Source organism: Brassica oleracea, chromosome C3, assembly GCF_000695525.1.
Source record: "Brassica oleracea var. oleracea cultivar TO1000 chromosome C3, BOL, whole genome shotgun sequence".
Classification (NCBI taxonomy): Eukaryota; Viridiplantae; Streptophyta; class Magnoliopsida; order Brassicales; family Brassicaceae; genus Brassica; species Brassica oleracea.
Genome location: NC_027750.1, coordinates 33,388,092 through 33,404,547, shown reverse-complemented (window position 1 = coordinate 33,404,547; position 16,456 = coordinate 33,388,092). Strand labels below are relative to the sequence as shown.

Below are 16,456 nucleotides of genomic sequence, written 5' to 3'. Positions count from 1 at the left end.
ACTAAATTTAAATTTGATTATGGAAAACTCATTAATTTAACTGGAAAAGACAAGCATTAAAATAGGTTGGTTTATTTAATGACACTAAATTTAAATTTGATTATGGAAAACTAAATTTAAATTTGATTATGGAAAACTCATTAATTTAACTGGAAAAGACAAGCACTAAAATAGGTAGCTTAATTTAATTCTCAGTGACATGAAAATGTAAATAAGTTAGAAAATTTAGGGGTATTTTTTAATGGGTATTTCTCTTTTAATACTAGAAATATGCGTAAAGGTACTTAAAAACTCACACTTCAAACCCTTTGTTAACAGATTGAACTTTGAAACTTACTGGTTTCTTTACCAAGAAAAAATGTGACTGGTATTGTTCATTTGTGTGTATATATGACGTGTCAGTTGTTTTTTTAGTTAATAAATAAAAAAATATTTAAATTATATAAAAATAAAAATATCAAACTTAGAAAATAAATGAATAAAATTTAAAATTTATTGATAAACTAAAATAAAATAAAAATAAAAAAATAAAAAAATAAAATAAAATTTTAAATTAACTAACAAATTAAAATAAACTATAAAAAATAAAAAAAACTCTGTAATAAATTTAAAAATAAAAATAAATAAATTAAATTTAAATTTAGTAATACATTCAAAATAATTAAAAAAAAATAAAAAAAAGTAAATAAATTCAACAAATGCTAGTGGAAACCATGAAAATGTAATAAGATAGCACTTTAGTGGTGATTTCCGATATATCATCTTTGATGGTCATGAGTTTGAAGGATGATATGTCAAAATCCATCAACATTAAGGGTCATTTTTCAAAAATAGTTACTATTAATATATTGGAAAACTGTCACATATAAAAAAATATTTTGAAAATTTTTAGTTGTGTATGTTAAATTTAGGGATTTAGTTTTTAAATTTTTTTGAATTTTTTTAAGTATTAAATTCATTTAATTTTATTGATAAATTTAGATTTTTATTCATTTTAATTTTATTTTAAAATTTATTTTAATTGTTTATAAATTTAAAATTTTATTTATTTATTTTTATTTTATTTTTCTAAGTTTTATCTCCTTTTCATTTATTTCTGATTTCTTAAAATTATTTTTTTTAAAAGATATTTTTATTATTTATTAATTAAAAAAACAACGGACACGTCATACTTTTTTATACACTAATGAACAGTACCGCTCACATTTTTGCTTGGTAAAGAAGCCAGTTAGTTTCAAGGTTTAATGTGTTAATATAATTGGTTTGAGGGTTTGAAGTGTGAGTTTTTGAGCACTGAAGTTTAAAGTGCTACCTTTTTATGCTTTCATGGTTTAAAATGCAATTTTTCCGTTAAATTTTACATTCTTCATACTGAAATTAAAACAATTTGTGTGTTGAATTCGACTACCATAAACGTAAATATTACAGAATTTGAAATGACATCAAATAGCTCTATGTTTTTGTTACTAAAGTAGTCTACAAAAGTCAAGATAATGTTTAAAAAATTGTTAGGCCATGGTTAGATGCCTTTTAACGATTATTGCTCATGCGCATGCCTAAATCAACTTTTTTAATGTCGACTTTTTAACGTTTAAATTACTTTTCTCAAAGATAAAAAATTCTAAAAAAATTTCTCGTTCGAAATCGATTTGCCGACTAGTTGTCGCATAAACGATGGATCAAAGTGATCAAATAGATTTCATTGGGATAATAACAGTTATACCATTTCCTACCATATATTAAATAAAATTAATGAATCTTAAAAAATTCCAATTTTTTTAAAAAACTCATATTATTGAATAAATATACTATATCTTAAAGTTTAAGAAGATACTAATAAAATATGCATAATATCTTCATAAAATTTAACAAAATATTCAAAAATGTGTATTAAAAATATATTATGAAATCTATATCTAAGAAAATCTTCATGAATATATATTTATTAATAATTTACTGAATTTGTATTATATATATATATATATAGTAAGATATTCTTGAATATGTATAATATTTTCTTAAAGTTCTAGGAAAACCTTCTTCAATTTGATTTCTGAATTTTATAAAAATATTACACATATTTAAATATGCATAGAAGATGTCATACACATTTAGAAACTCTTTCCTAAATATACATATAAATTATATTCAAAAAGTTTAATTACACGTTTACGAAGATAATCCTGAATTCGGAAAAATAAATTTATATATTCAAGAAATTATCATCAATATTCAAGAAGTTTTTACTACCCCAAAAAAATTTGCAGGAACAAATCTTTTTTTTTAGAAATTGAAATTTTATTTTAAAAAAGAAAAGATTTCGAAATTTTTTTTAAAAACAAAGTATTTCGAATTTATTATTTTTCAATATTTATTTATTTTATATATTTAATAAATACTTAAATTAATTTATAAATGAAAAATATAGTATCATTTAACCCTTTAATGAAAGAGAATTTGCACAATTTTACAATTTGAGCTCATATTATACAGTGTAATATATCAGTTGGACTAATGTATTAATTATTTTTCCATTTTTTTTTAGTAATTTTTCATTTTGTTAACTTATATTTTAATATTATATTACATCATTGAATAGTTGTGTCTTAAAAAAATAGTAATAATTGTGTCTTTTCTTTCATTGTGTCCATCAAAGAAGAAATTGCTTAGATATCTGAACTATCTTTCAACAAATCATACTAACACTCAACATACAACGGATCTCACTGTTTAGTATAATTAGAGTAAATGAAATCAGCGAAAAAGTTTTACCGGTTTACTCTAAAAAGTGAGAATACAAATAAGAAAATAAAGTAAAATTTTTCACAATTCGAATGAAATAAAGAAATTTACCTAATGATACTATTTTTCTTAAATCTGATTTCTACTTTTGTTTTCCACCTTTTTACTCTATTATCAACCAAAACATGTGTGGAGTTTGCAAAAGGTTCTCACTACAATTTTTGTATGACAATTTAAAAATATAATAATTATCTAAAATGATTTAGTTTGTCAAATTAATAACAAAAAGCAACATAAATATTTATCACAAAAACATATCACACTAATTATAAGTTTATAACCATTGTTTGTAGGACAAGATATGTATTCTTTTTTAGTCAAAAAAAAGAATTGTATATATTCTTGAATCAAATTCTTTAAAGTTGAACTGAAATTGAATGAAAACACTAATCAACTGCCAATCATTGAAATCATTTTCACCATGTCAGTGACTTCCGTGAAACGACTTGCTAACAAAAAATAAATTCTATGCTTCAACAGTTCCTGACACGACAAAAAGAAAGCACAACATCGTAGAATTTTCATCGTTAATTTCAGACCATCAGATTTTACATCATAAAATAACATATATTTTGATTCCATCAAAAGCTAGATAAATAGATCCCCAGTCACCTCGACTATATTTCCCTTTTTTCTTTTTTCTTTAAAAATTATATTAACACGTGTGATGTGAACCAGTTGATCGTGAAAGAAGTAGCTTTATCGAAAATAGCCATTAGGACATGATTATTGGTAGTCCCAACATTGGTCTTTAGTTCGTTTGGTGTGGAGTCCACTACATTTTTCTAAAAACTTTGTTCAAATGTTTCTAATTAAGAAACGTCCCAAGGGTTGTCCCTAACTGTTTGCGGATCCCACTGACACGTGACGGTCCGCAATTGGTTCATCATTTAATTTAATTTTTTTTTAAATAAAAAAAATAAAAAATTAAGGACCAAAAAAATGTCCTTAGATTTGATTCGAGCTTCTTGATCTGTGTTCTCTGGTTAATGGAAGATTATCTTATTCGATTGTTTTCCATTGATTCTATATACTCTATGTTTTCCATTAATTCTATATTAGCTTTTTGCTATGTTCTGTGGACGGTGGACCGTGGCCAGGATTGCTCCAATTTCTTAAGCTCTGAAATTGTTTGTAACATGCTATTTTTTTTTCAAAAAAAAGAAATTGTTTGTAACATCGGCTCTACCAATAAAATATCTATATATTTTTTTTTAAGTAATACTAGTTTAAAACCTGTCACAAATTATACTCAAGTACAAATATGATCTTAAAATTCTCAAAATTCGAAACTAGACACACTACTAACTTTTGGCTACACCATTGTTTATTGGTTATGAATCGGTTCATTACAATTCTCTGCTTATATAACAATAAATATAATCAGAACCAATTCTGATCTTAGAAGATAATCAAATTTGCGTTTGAGATCGCTGATGTGTTTAAAGTTTTAGGCACCAATTTTTATTTTTTAACAAAACGCCGATAGTCTTCTCGTATTTGTTCATATCAGTAGAAGAAGGCAACAAGTCAATTCCTTGTGAATGATTGATCACTTCCTGAAAACAAATGTTGATGTTGCATGCATATTTGAGTAGCTTGGCGTTTGGGAAACGAAAATATCATCTTGAGGGGATGTACAGCACGTTGACACTGAAACCGATACTTAGGGCTCAGTTAGTGAAGGAGATATCAGTGGTAGAGCTCGTAGATGATTGCGATGATCAGTATCTTGTAAGATTCCACTAGACTATATTTGCGAAGTGATTTTGCCACATGTCTTATTTACAATCATTTTTACAAAAAAAATGATGACATGGGTAATAAGATTGATGACATTGCTTATATATTACTCCCTCCGTTTTTTTATATAAGTCGTTTTAGAGGAATTTTTATGTTCCAAATTATATGACGTTTTCGGTTTTCTGTGTAAAATTTATTAACACTTAATGTTGTTTGACCAATGATAATATACCTTCTATTTTATTATTGGTTGATTTGTGGTTAGGTAAATAATTAATGATGTTTTTGTTTAGAAAATATAAAAAATTAATGATTTCTTAATCTACGTGCATAATTCTAAAACGACTTATATTAAAGAACGGAGGGAGTATTGCTTATAGTTAATATGACATTGACAATCACATTTATTACTTACATATATTTTTGGTACACTTTATAGAATATGACAATAATTAATACATTACATTTAATGTTGATTTATATTTTTGTTAAACTTCTTAAAATATGGTAATAATTCATAAATCATCACTAAAATAAATATATTGAAATATGCATTATAAATTTCGAAATACATTATTTAATTGTATTTTTATAATTATACAATTTTTATTACTAATATTTTCAAAATTTTCTACATCTTTTTTAAAAAATTAATAAATTGCTAATCGTAATTTCATTAGTTTCTTTTAGATATCTACAAATTTTGTAAATATTGTTTAGTTATAATTTTTAATAACTATACAATTTTTATATGATTTTTAGTAATTTTATACAAGTTGATTTAATACATTTAACCAAAATAAATAGATAAAAAATTTATCTAAGATTCGAATTTTAAATATATTACATATATATTATTAAATGTAATTTAAAATAAACAAAATTATTTTTTCTTAATTTTATGTTTAAATAATCAACTTTATATTAAATATTAGTCAAAAATAATAAAATATATAATATTAATAAATTTTATTTTAAATATAATTTAACTTTAAAAAAATTTATCACTGCACATGGTGCAGAAAAACACCTAGTGTTCATATAACTGCTTATAGAAAATCATCGTATAGTTTGAAGTCGTGGAGAAAGTTCCATGTATCTGCCCATGAAAAGGAAACTGACATGAGGATTGTGGAGTCTCTTGTAGATTATTTGTGGCACAAGTAAGAAGAGGAAACTTGCCTTTTGAGAAGATGGTGTGGCACCAATAAAAAAAGGTTGGATCTCCGTAGAATAAAGAAAATTTGGAGGTATAAAAGAAGATGAACCTAATGGAAATTAGGTAAACCGAAATAAAGAGAGTAAGAGAACAGGCAAGAAGACTAGGTTTATGATTTTGGTGTATGAGTTATCTTGTGCGAGACGATTGCTGTGTAGGGTATTTTTGGATAATAATTAAGAATTAGTCAGTAATGGTGAATCACAAGTGTGTTGTCATATAAAACTGATTGAACATATCTTGTAAGATTGTTCATATAACTGCTAATAGAAAATCATCGTTGGTGATATTGATTCGAGTCACAATCTTTCATTTTACCACTGCTCTAGGTTTTACAGCCAAGTGATGGACTAGACTCGGCACTTTTGGAAATTCATCCAAGATAATTGCAAGATACTTTTGAAATATATAGTTTTTGCGCACTTTTTAATATAGACAATGATATCTGAACGTGTAAAAACATATACAACAGCAAAAACTTATCATACATACTGCAACACATACGAGGTCTGATGTATTATTTCTGTTATCAAAAAGAATGAGATTGCTCAACCACCAAGAAGCAAAAAATCAAATTCAGCTTGAATGCCATTAAACTGATACAAAAGATAGAGGCATGAATCAAAGTCGATATCAAATATAATAATGACACTAGTTAATTTTAAAACAAAGCAAGGAGAAACAGAGACCGCCAATAATATTCTACTTTATTGTTTTATAATAAGACCAACGCAAAAGAAGAAGAAAAAGGACAAGTTGTAGACATTTTGCAAAAGAATGAAGAAGGGTTAACTTGGAGTCTTGAGTTTTATTGCGACGCATACTTCTGGGTCCAGCTTCGAGCCGTGGCTTCGTACCTGACCCTATCGCTTTTGTATATGTGAGCTATCTCTGGAACCAGAGGATCGTCAGGGTTTGGGTCTGTAAGAAGAGAGCACACAGAAAGAAGGACCTGCAATACCAAATATGTTGAATAACTTGTGCTCTATGCAATGGAGCCAACATCATCTTGGTATATAATCTTAAAAATGATTTAATCTAAATGATTTCAAACAAACCTTAGAGATTGTAAGGGCAGGGCTCCATTGGTCTTTGAGAATGTCCAAACATATGTTTCCATTGCTGTTGACGTTCGGATGAAAGACTTTGGTTTTGAATACAACCTGAAATCATCAACCAAAAACATAACAACAACAATCCAATCATGATGGTTTTTGTTTTGAGCCCTAGGGAAGAGACTATTTATAGAGTTGCGTATTGTTGAAGTTATATATACCTTGGGGGGTTTAAAAGGATAATCTTTAGTGAAATTGATATCGACAAGGAAAACACCACCCGTGTATGGACTTTCGATCGGACCCATTATCGTAGCTTGCCAGTGAAACATATTTTCTCCTATTGGACCTGAATATCAAAAACAAAGGAGACAGAGAGACAGAGAGAGAGCGACAAAAATCAGATCTCCTATTGGATCATTACTTTGATGCATGGCTTATAGTGTACGTGCATTAGATATCTACGATGAAAAGTTTTTCTCTTTACCAGCACTGCATGATACAGGAGGGTCTCTCTCCAACTCCCTTAGCTCTTTCAATATCCGTTTCGTCGCCATCGTGTTTGTTTGATTCAAAGGAAATCTCTCTTGCTTGGATGGGTCTCACCAACTAAACCTAATACTTATATACATACATATATACAATAAAACATAAAAAGTTTTTTTTTTAAATCCCAAAAGGAAATAAGAGAAAATAGAAATCTTAAATAATTTACCAAAATCACGAAAGGAAATAGAAACTACATTAATATTTTTTTTTAAAGAATACATTAATATGAACGAGTGGCCTGTTTTTAAAGCGTGAGCCGTAAGCCTATTGCTGATTCTCTTAGAGCACAATTAACGGGATGATAAAAGGGTTTCTTAAGTGGTAGGTTCCAATTTTTTTGTAAAAACTGATGATAGAAATGATGAAATAGAGATCGATTTTGGTTAGTTTCTTGTACTGTTCACGGACCCCATTGACATATGGCGATCCGCGATTGGTTCAATTTTTAATTTTTTTTTTAAATCAGACAAAAAAAAATATTTAAAAAAAAAAATATCTCCTAAGAAACCGTAGTGCACTACGGTTTTAGCGTTAAAGACGTCCTTAATGGACTTAGAGCATGTGCATTGCTATAACCCTTTAATAGCTCTTAGCTAATATTTTAGTAATTAATGTAGATTAAGAGTTAATGCTAAGAAATTCTTAATTTTTAGTCTTCCAATGGAGGTTTCGTTAAGGGTTCTTAAATTATTTTTTTTTAATTTTTTTTTGAAAAAAAAATTTATTTATTAAATGAAACAAAATAAAACATTACATTTTAATCATAGAATTTAAAATAAAAACATAAAAACAAAGATTACTAAAATAAGCGATAATAATTTAAAAGAGGCATTAAAGATTAGTTGTTGTCTTGATCACCTCCAAATTTAGACCACAAATGTTCAACCAAATCAGCTTTAAGTCGTTCATGAATTCGTCTATCACGAATTGTAGTTCGAACATTCATCATATTGCCCATATTTGAAGGGATGTCTGTAGAATAGGTGAGATTGACTTGTGAACTTCCGTTGCCTTCTCCTTGTTGGAATTCCGAAACATCAAACTGAGTGTTTTGATCTCGTTCGTCTTGTACTATCATATTATGGAGTATGATACATGCTCTCATAACCTTACCGATCTTGACTTTATCCCAAATACGTGTCGGATTTTTAATAATGCCAAATCGAGCTTGCAAGACTCCGAAAGCACGCTCGACATCTTTTCGGACAGCTTCTTGACGTTGAGCAAATAAAGTTGCTTAGGGCCCTTGTGGAAGCGAAATAGATTGGATAAATGTAGTACATTTCGGATAAATACCATCAGTGAGATAGTACGCCAAATCATACTCTTTTCCGTTGACCCAGAAATTCACTTTCGGAGCTTGACCATTTATTATGTCATCAAAAACAGGTGAACGATCAAGAACATTGATATCATTTAAAGTACCTGGAGGTCCAAAAAATGCATGCCATATCCAGAGATCATATGAAGAAACCGCCTCTAAGACAATAGTGGGTTTTCCAGAACCACGAGAATATTGCCCTTTCAAAGCGGTGGGACAATTCTTCCACTCCCAATGCATACAATCGATGCTCCCTATCATCCCGGGAAATCCACGAACCTCTCCAATGTAAAGTAGACGTTGAAGATCATCCGGTGTTGGTCTTCTTAGGTACTCATCGCCGAACAAATTTATTATTGCTTCCACAAAATTTTCCACACATAACCGAGCAGTGCTTGCACCGAGCCTGAGGTATTCGTCGACCGCATCAAGCGGAGAGACCAAGCCTTTCGAGACCGTCTTTCTTTTGACGAAAGAATGGAACTTCATTGGATAGCTGATCAACAATACGCATGAACAAAGGCTTGTTCATTCTAAACCGTCGTCGGAATATATTTTCAGGATATGTTGGAGTGTCGCTGAAATAATCATTCCATAACCGGAGATTGCCTTTTTCCCGATTTCTCTCGATAAAAACTCATTTTTTTGTTGTATTTCTTTCATCTTCTTGATCATTGATGAGATTATCAAAAGCTTCATCAAATTGTTGATCAAAAAATTGATCGAAAGCTTCATCAAATGATCCCCCAATATTGATACGAGAAGAAGACGCCATCTTTGTTTTAATCAAAGAGATGAAGAGAATGAATTGTTTTGTATCAAAGAGATGAAGCAAATGAATGGTTTTGTATCAAAAGAGATGAAGAGAATGAATTGGTGAATGGTGAGAAGATGAATGAGTTGTTTGTTGTAGAAAGAAGAGTTATTATTGTGATCAAGAGAATTGGTGAACTTTCAGAATATATAAAGAAGAGTTGTTGTAGAAAGATAATCGAGAGAAGATGAACGAGTTGTTTGATATAGAAAGAACTCAATTTATACAACTCATCAGTTTAATGTTTGTCTCGTGATAGGACACAACAAACTTCTCGTGATACAACACAACAAACACAACAGAAACTCTCGTGACTAAAAAAAACAACTCCTGTGACAAGTACACAAGAACATTCTCGTGATTAACTCTCGTGATACAACAAACCGTTGACAAGTACAGAAGAGAAGACCACACCCAACATTCTACAACTTAAGTTCATTACATATGACCAACAGACAAGAACAATAAAAAGAAACAGAAACTTAAATACTCAAACAGACACAAGAACCTAAACAGACAACACGTCCTCAATCAGCTTCGTCTTTAGAGCTTCTTCACTCTCAGACAGTGGCTCTCTCTTTGCAAGAAGATCCTGCTGTTTGATGGACCACATTGACTGAAAATCAGCTGCCTTCCTATCAACCGTCTTCTTACTCCGTGCCTTAGAAGCCTTTACACCCGAGGGGCGGTTGGTGCAGTCATCAGCTGCAGAAGCCTTGCTTTCGGTTGCGTGTGAAGCTGATGAATTATATCCGTCGTCCAAATTCCTCTTTTTAGAGCTTCCACCGTGTCTAGAGCTTGAAACATCACACCACTTCTGGTCATTGCACAGCTCCATCCACGCATACTCTAGGGTGAACTTCTTTTTATAGTTGTTGTAGAAAATCTCATGCGCTTTTTTGAGAACATCAGTCTCATTTTGCCCGCTGGTCTTCTCCCTGATTGCAGCCTCGTACGAGCCACAAAACTTGCACGCGAGGTCGTTGATCTTCTGCCACTGCTGCTAACAGTGCAACGCCTCTCTCGGTTCGCACCCTGCAACCTTCTGGCTTGCCGCGAAGTAGCTTGCAATTCGAGACCAGAAGGCGCATGATCTCTGCTCAGTACCCACGACTGCATCTTTGCTCGTGTTCAGCCATGAGCTGATGAGCAAAATGTCATTAGAGGGCGTCCATCTCCTCCTTTCTCGGCGCTCTACAACACTCTCTGGACCGAGGTTGCTATCCACCGTCTGTTGAGTTCCAAAAATAGGAACTTCTGATGAACCAAATACACGTTGACTTTGAAGAAGATCAACAAAGTTAGACCCACTCGTATATGAATTAAAATCCATATCTGAATGCAAACAACAAAAGAAAGAAAGAGAAGAACAAGAGGAAAGTGTTTAAGATAAGAAAGACAAGGAACAAGAGGGAACCAGAGGAAGGCGTTTAAGATAAGAAAGACATGGAACAATAGGAAGGCGTTTAATAGAGGGAAGAGGACTTGACATATATCTAAACACATTCATCACAACCTTCCTATACTTGACATATATCTAACACATTTAAAGATCTAAACACATTCATCACATCTATTTATTACTTATACAATTGTAATCTAACCCTAAACGAAACATTTATTGCAGACACTTCAAGTCAAACAAGAATCAAAAGACATTAAGCTCAGTTGTTAAGATCAAACAGAGATGTTTACCTGTATTGCAAATGTTGCCCTTTTTCTCTCCTAGCCTTGCTTATGTCTCCTTATCGTGTCTCCTTATTATGTATCCTGAACACGTCTCCTTATCCAACAGACACAAACACATAGAAGAATCAAAAAATAATCACAGGAAGGAAATATTAAATTGAACAAAAATATTCTTCATTCTCAAGATTCTAGATCACGACACCAAGCCACCTAAACCAATACGATCAAGAATCTACTAAACATTTTATCTACTAAACCAATACAAACATGAATCTACTAAACATTTTTACTAAACGAGAATCTACTAAACGAGTTCAAGAATCTACATAACGAGATTCCACTAAACCAATAAGATCAAGAAGTACTAGACATTTAACGTTCAGTGAATCGAAATTTATAGAATTCACTCAAAAAATCAAGGAAATTATCAAAACATTCCGAAAGTTCTCAATCAACATCACATTATCAAGGTGATTTGTATGGTATACAGGACCGAGAAGATCAAGGTTGGTAGGAAAAACAAACCTTGAGTTTCAAGAGAAGATCGACTGTCTCTCCAGAGAATTAAGGATTCTCTCTTCAATGGAACTTCAATATGCAATTTAGACAATCAGATTTACAAACTAAACATCAAAAGCGAACAAGAAGGAGCAAAATCATTCACATGCAAATTTGAGGATTCAAAAATAAAAACGAAATAACTTAGCTTTGCTCATCGATTATACTCAGCAGCAACCGACGACCCTGTTCGTAAAGCCGAGCCACCGATATTTTCTCCGTCAAGCCACCGAGATTCGCCGTCACTGAGAGCCACCGAGATTCTTCCTTGAGGAGAGACACCGACTTCTCTTCCTCGACAAGACCAACGAGAATCTCGGTCAGGGAGAGCCACCACCAACGAGATTCTTCGTCGTCGAAATCAACCCAGAGATTCTTCGAGGAGCCGAGACGGATCGTCTTCTACGGTGAGAGAAAGAGGCTTTTGCTTCTTTTCCTCTCTTCTTTTCCTCTGTTATTTTCCTCTCAAAAAACAAAAAACCAAGAGACATAAAACACGTGTACACCAACGCTTAATTAAGCCTCGATGCTTAACTAATTACCTTTTTTCCTTTTATTTTTAATTACAAATTAGCTAAGAATCATGGTTAAGCAACTGCATTGAACATGTTCTTAGATTTTCCATTTACACGTGTTTAAGCAATATAGCCGCCAACTTTGTCCCATAACGGTAATGGAGAAAGAATCATTATTTAGTTCTGATTCTGAAAGAGAAGACTTATCCTGAAGCTAAGAGCACCATCAACGGAAGCGCTTGATGGAGTGTTTCTTGGTGGAACCCACCATAAAACAAGAAAACTGAGTGCTTAAAACGCCTGATTAGGCGTCGCTGCTTGAGCTGTTTCGCGGGTTCCACTGGCACGTGGCGGCCAGCGATTAGTTCGTTTTTAATTTTTTTTTTTTTAAAACAGAGAATAAACAAAAAAAAATAAAAAAATTAAGCACGCCACTTGGGGTACCAAGTGCTAGGGTTAATGGTGGTCTAATGATCTTTGCATGCTTGATGCAATGTATTATATATATTGAACGGTCTTTAAATGAGTCATGTTAAATTCCTGAAGGAATCTGAGAATAAGAATTTTTAACATGAAGAATAGTTATTACAATATCCTTTGTTCTTGTCGTCTTGTTCATGTTCATTGGACCAGGAAAATGAACTGTTACCAACTTGCAAATCAAAGTCGTTTCAGAGTACACAAAAGCAAGTAGTGTGAAAGAGAAGGCTCTTGGTCTCTTCTTGCGACCATCTCTCTTCTTACACACCATCTCTCTTCTTACACACCACCTAGCTTGGGAAAACATTTAGGGAGAATCATTTCTAATGGAATGGAACGAAAATATGAATTCATATAGTTACAGATTCAGCGTGCAAAGAAAGAATACAAACTCGAAGTTTCAGTACTTAACAAATCTGTTTTCTGTATGTCACTTTTTAGGACTACAAACAATCGATTCTAAACAAGGATTAGTCAACTGTTGATTCGTGTTTCTTCTTCTCCAAATCACAATATAGAACAGCCCTTCTGAGATTTTCTCTTTTTCTTATTCTTGTTTTTGGGTAGCTGGAGAACTACTTTGATGGCCACATCAAAGACAGCTTTAACATTCTGTATAATTGAACGAGTTTTCTCGTCAGCAAGATTCTGAAAGAAAACTATAAAAATGATGTTGAATTTTGTAGTTACTTGTTGTGTCTTTGCACTGCATTCTATATAAGCAAAAGCTCCAACAAGCTTCATTAGTTCTACACCCTACCATGAATAAAGGAAGCATATAAGAAGAAGAAACTTACGTAAAAGAAAACGAGGATGAGGAGAGTTACATGAGAAGTAGATATAGGCACAGCTCCAGGGTGCTCAAGCAAGTACTCCTTATCATCTCGAAGATCTGAAAAAGCATCCATATCAGAACTCTCTTTTTATCTTTTAACTGATAATAAATTAAATAAAAACAGAACCAACCAAGCTTTGTCCCAACAAGGAATATGGGAACACCAGGAGCATAATGTCTGAGTTCAGGAACCCACTGAGAAAAAACATAATGTATCAAAATGACTTAGATAATATCTCAGAACTGATGATTTATATTTAACCTTTTTAGCAACATTTTCAAAGCTAGCTTTAATGACAAGAGAGAATGCGAGCAAGAAGACATCAGTAAGATGATAGTTCAATCGTCTTAGTCTATTATAGTCAGCTTGTCCTATGTTGTTTCATCAAAGGCAAAACATAAACACAGAAAGTTTAAAGACAAAGAGGACTCGAGAACAAAAGAAAGGTTTCAAAGTTATATAACTTGCCTGCAGTGTCCCACACCCCCAAGTTGATGGAGTTCCCATCGACAATCACATTGGCGCTGATAATATCAAATACAGTTGGCACATAATCCTGTCACCACAACATTCCACAAAAGAAAATATATACGATGAAAAATTTACGAACATCCCAAAGAAACAATTGAGTATGTTATGAAGCAGACAAGCTCAACCCTATAGATCACCAAAGTAACATCAGTGAGACAAATGTCCTCCTAACTTTCTAATGATCGGTAAAACGAAGTTTGGGGATTAACCAAAAAGTGAACTCACGGTGGGGAAAGTGTTGCTAGTGTAGGAAATGAGTAGACAAGTCTTGCCGATGGCGTCATCACCGACGGTGGCACACTTTATAAACATTGGATCACTCAACTTTTCGCCGTTGACTTCAGACTCGAGCAGAGGATTTTTTGGTGAAGGAAGAGAGAGAGACTAAGGCCGACATTATCGGTGGTAGGGGAGACTGCTTAAGCGTGGATCCCAATCACTTTTTCTTAATGACTGTGCCATAATGTTTTAATATAAGGAATTTCACTGAGTCCTTAGCACTGTTTACGGGCTCCACAATACGTGGCGGTCCGCTATAAGTTTATATTATTTAGATTTTTTTTTTTAAACCAAAAAAAAAAAAAAATTTAAAGACCAAAAAATGGGACCACCGATAATGTTGCCCTAAGATGTCGATTCTCTGACTTGGATTCTTGTTACATTTCATTTTTTTATTTGTTCTTGGGTTGACTTTTCTTGAGACCCCTCTACTATTGAATTCCACCCTCAATTCCCCCAAACTCTCGATTTATCATTTAACCTCCCAACTGAAAATTTCATAAGTAAAACTACCTATACTATTCGATTGGAATTAATTCCACAAATCAATGAAATTGTTTAATCACGTTTACTTTACTAAAACATGATTACCTAATCGTATTTGCCTAAAACGTGATTAACTGATTGTATTTGCCTTAATCCAATCTATTGCCACATCTTCCCTTGCAGTCATCTTACTCCTTCGATGATTCAAAACCTCCTTAGTCATATCCAAAATTTTGGATCTGTGGCCTCGCGGTCACAGGTTAAAGCAGAAGCAACACTTGAGGTTGAAGAGATGCCCATTTTAGTGCATCCTTTTGCCCCACTAGATCGTAGAATTTTTAACATAAAGAATCGTTAAGACAGTATCCTTTGTTCCTGTCTTCTTGTCCATGTTCATTGGACCATGAAAATAAGCTTACTAGAGCATCTCCATTGTACACCACTCTAATTTCTTTTAAAATAGAAATCTCTATTATAGAGGTGAAAATGTTCCAATGTATGCCCCTATAATAAAATTTTTCTATTTTATAAAAAAATATAGAGGAAAGTTACTTTTTGCCTTTAAACAAATGGATAAACTGGGTAATGCAGTACTTCACTTCTGTGTCTTATTTATTCCTAATTAATGACACAATCTACGGGAATGTGAAACCTGATATATGGTGTTTTTGGCATCTTGTATATATGTTTTCTAATTAGTTTTAAAGTCTTTATCGAGTTTTCCTAATCCTTTTCGAGTCATTACAGGTCTGAAGTTGCATTGGATGGGAGATGAACCAGCTGGAACAAAAGAGACAGAAAAGAGTGCAACTTGGAGTTTTTCACGCAGAGCAGTCTGACGGAGCAACCTAAGTGCATGTTCCAGCGGCAGAGATTTTAAGGAAGTTTCCAAATATTTCGGGATTTTACCTAGGGCTTCCCCCTTTTTCTCCTGCAGCCGCCAGAGACCTGCAATATATATTTTCTTATTATTCTAGACATTCTACGTTACTTTTTAAAAAGATTTTGGAGAGAGAAAACTTGTACTTTTGTTAAGGAAGAAGAATATCTACATCCTTGGGAGAAGATTTATAAACCTTCTTTGCTTTTTATTATTAATTCTGACATGTTTTCTTCATCTGTTATCTCTGTGATTTCTCTGTCCATGGCTGAGTAATCCACTTGCTTAGTTTAGGGTGTTAGGGTGTTAGATTCGTGAGTTAAACATAGATAAGTGAATCCATTGATTGTCTTCATTCATAACTGTTCTTAATGCTTACATTAAACTGGCCGCTTAATGTTAGATCCTAGGTTTAACCTGTTCATTAACCGTGTAATAGGTTGCTAGATCTGTTATGAATGAGCATTGCATCCCTATTCAGCGAGAGTAGATATTAGGATGTATTGTGAACATATCGGACTTGATCTCTAAAGCTTGCTAGCGCGTCTTGATCCAAACGAGAGTTTAGGCATCAAGACCGACTTGCAAAGGAATCAATGCCACGAGAGTGGGTTGATTCAACCTGAGTAATCCGAGTTCTGGACTTACCATTAATTGAACTTGAATAATTGTTTGGCTCACACTTGTTTAACACCCTAT

General features: G+C 32.3%; 3 protein-coding genes across 5 annotated transcripts in view; all 3 read right to left on the bottom strand.

The window, feature by feature from the left end:
• Nucleotides 1-6,448: 6,448 nt before the first annotated feature.
• LOC106331881 (ubiquitin-conjugating enzyme E2 29-like) lies at nt 6,449-12,201 on the bottom strand. 3 transcript variants are annotated; one of them, XM_013770313.1, is made up of 6 exons: nt 11,718-12,201; nt 11,199-11,286; nt 7,307-7,434; nt 7,041-7,168; nt 6,823-6,927; nt 6,449-6,716 (listed from the first exon to the last, which is right to left on the bottom strand). In XM_013770313.1, the coding sequence occupies exons 3-6, from the start codon at nt 7,374-7,376 to the stop codon at nt 6,573-6,575; spliced, it is 447 nt and encodes a 148-aa protein (XP_013625767.1). In that variant the 5' UTR covers nt 7,377-7,434; nt 11,199-11,286; nt 11,718-12,201; the 3' UTR covers nt 6,449-6,572. The 3 variants fall into 3 exon arrangements, with proteins under 3 accessions (XP_013625767.1, XP_013625768.1, XP_013625769.1); XM_013770314.1 differs by having other exon boundaries at nt 7,307-7,440; nt 11,199-11,273; XM_013770315.1 differs by having other exon boundaries at nt 7,307-7,440; nt 11,718-11,817.
• Nucleotides 10,012-10,836, bottom strand: LOC106330432 (glutathione S-transferase T3-like). Its single transcript, XM_013768899.1, has 2 exons — nt 10,538-10,836; nt 10,012-10,441 (listed from the first exon to the last, which is right to left on the bottom strand). Exons 1-2 carry the CDS (start codon nt 10,834-10,836, stop codon nt 10,012-10,014), a joined length of 729 nt encoding a protein of 242 aa, XP_013624353.1.
• Nucleotides 12,202-13,088: 887 nt separating the features above from the next.
• Nucleotides 13,089-16,456, bottom strand: part of LOC106330431 (rac-like GTP-binding protein ARAC3) — a 3,902-nt gene continuing 534 nt past the window's right edge. The window contains exons 2-7 of the mRNA XM_013768897.1: nt 14,338-14,496; nt 14,050-14,137; nt 13,843-13,952; nt 13,712-13,775; nt 13,573-13,637; nt 13,089-13,501 (exon numbers count right to left, since the gene is read on the bottom strand). Coding sequence (XP_013624351.1) covers nt 13,253-13,501; nt 13,573-13,637; nt 13,712-13,775; nt 13,843-13,952; nt 14,050-14,137; nt 14,338-14,496 — 735 coding nt within the window. The 3' untranslated portion in view covers nt 13,089-13,252. The remainder of the gene's footprint in view (nt 13,502-13,572; nt 13,638-13,711; nt 13,776-13,842; nt 13,953-14,049; nt 14,138-14,337; nt 14,497-16,456) is intronic.

Excerpts from the sequence above, each read along its gene's own strand:
- LOC106330432 (XM_013768899.1), bottom strand. The coding sequence starts at position 10,836 with ATGGATTTTAATTCATATACGAGTGGGTCTAACTTTGTTGATCTTCTT. Across the intron at positions 10,442-10,537 it reads GCAAGCCAGAAGGTTGCAGG|GGAGAAGACCAGCGGGCAAA; the intron begins GTGCGAACCGAG and ends GGCTGCAATCAG.
- LOC106331881 (XM_013770313.1), bottom strand. The coding sequence starts at position 7,376 with ATGGCGACGAAACGGATATTGAAAGAGCTAAGGGAGTTGGAGAGAGAC. Across the intron at positions 7,169-7,306 it reads TCCTGTATCATGCAGTGCTG|GTCCAATAGGAGAAAATATG; the intron begins GTAAAGAGAAAA and ends TTTGATATTCAG. Across the intron at positions 6,717-6,822 it reads CTGCCCTTACAATCTCTAAG|GTCCTTCTTTCTGTGTGCTC; the intron begins GTTTGTTTGAAA and ends TTGGTATTGCAG.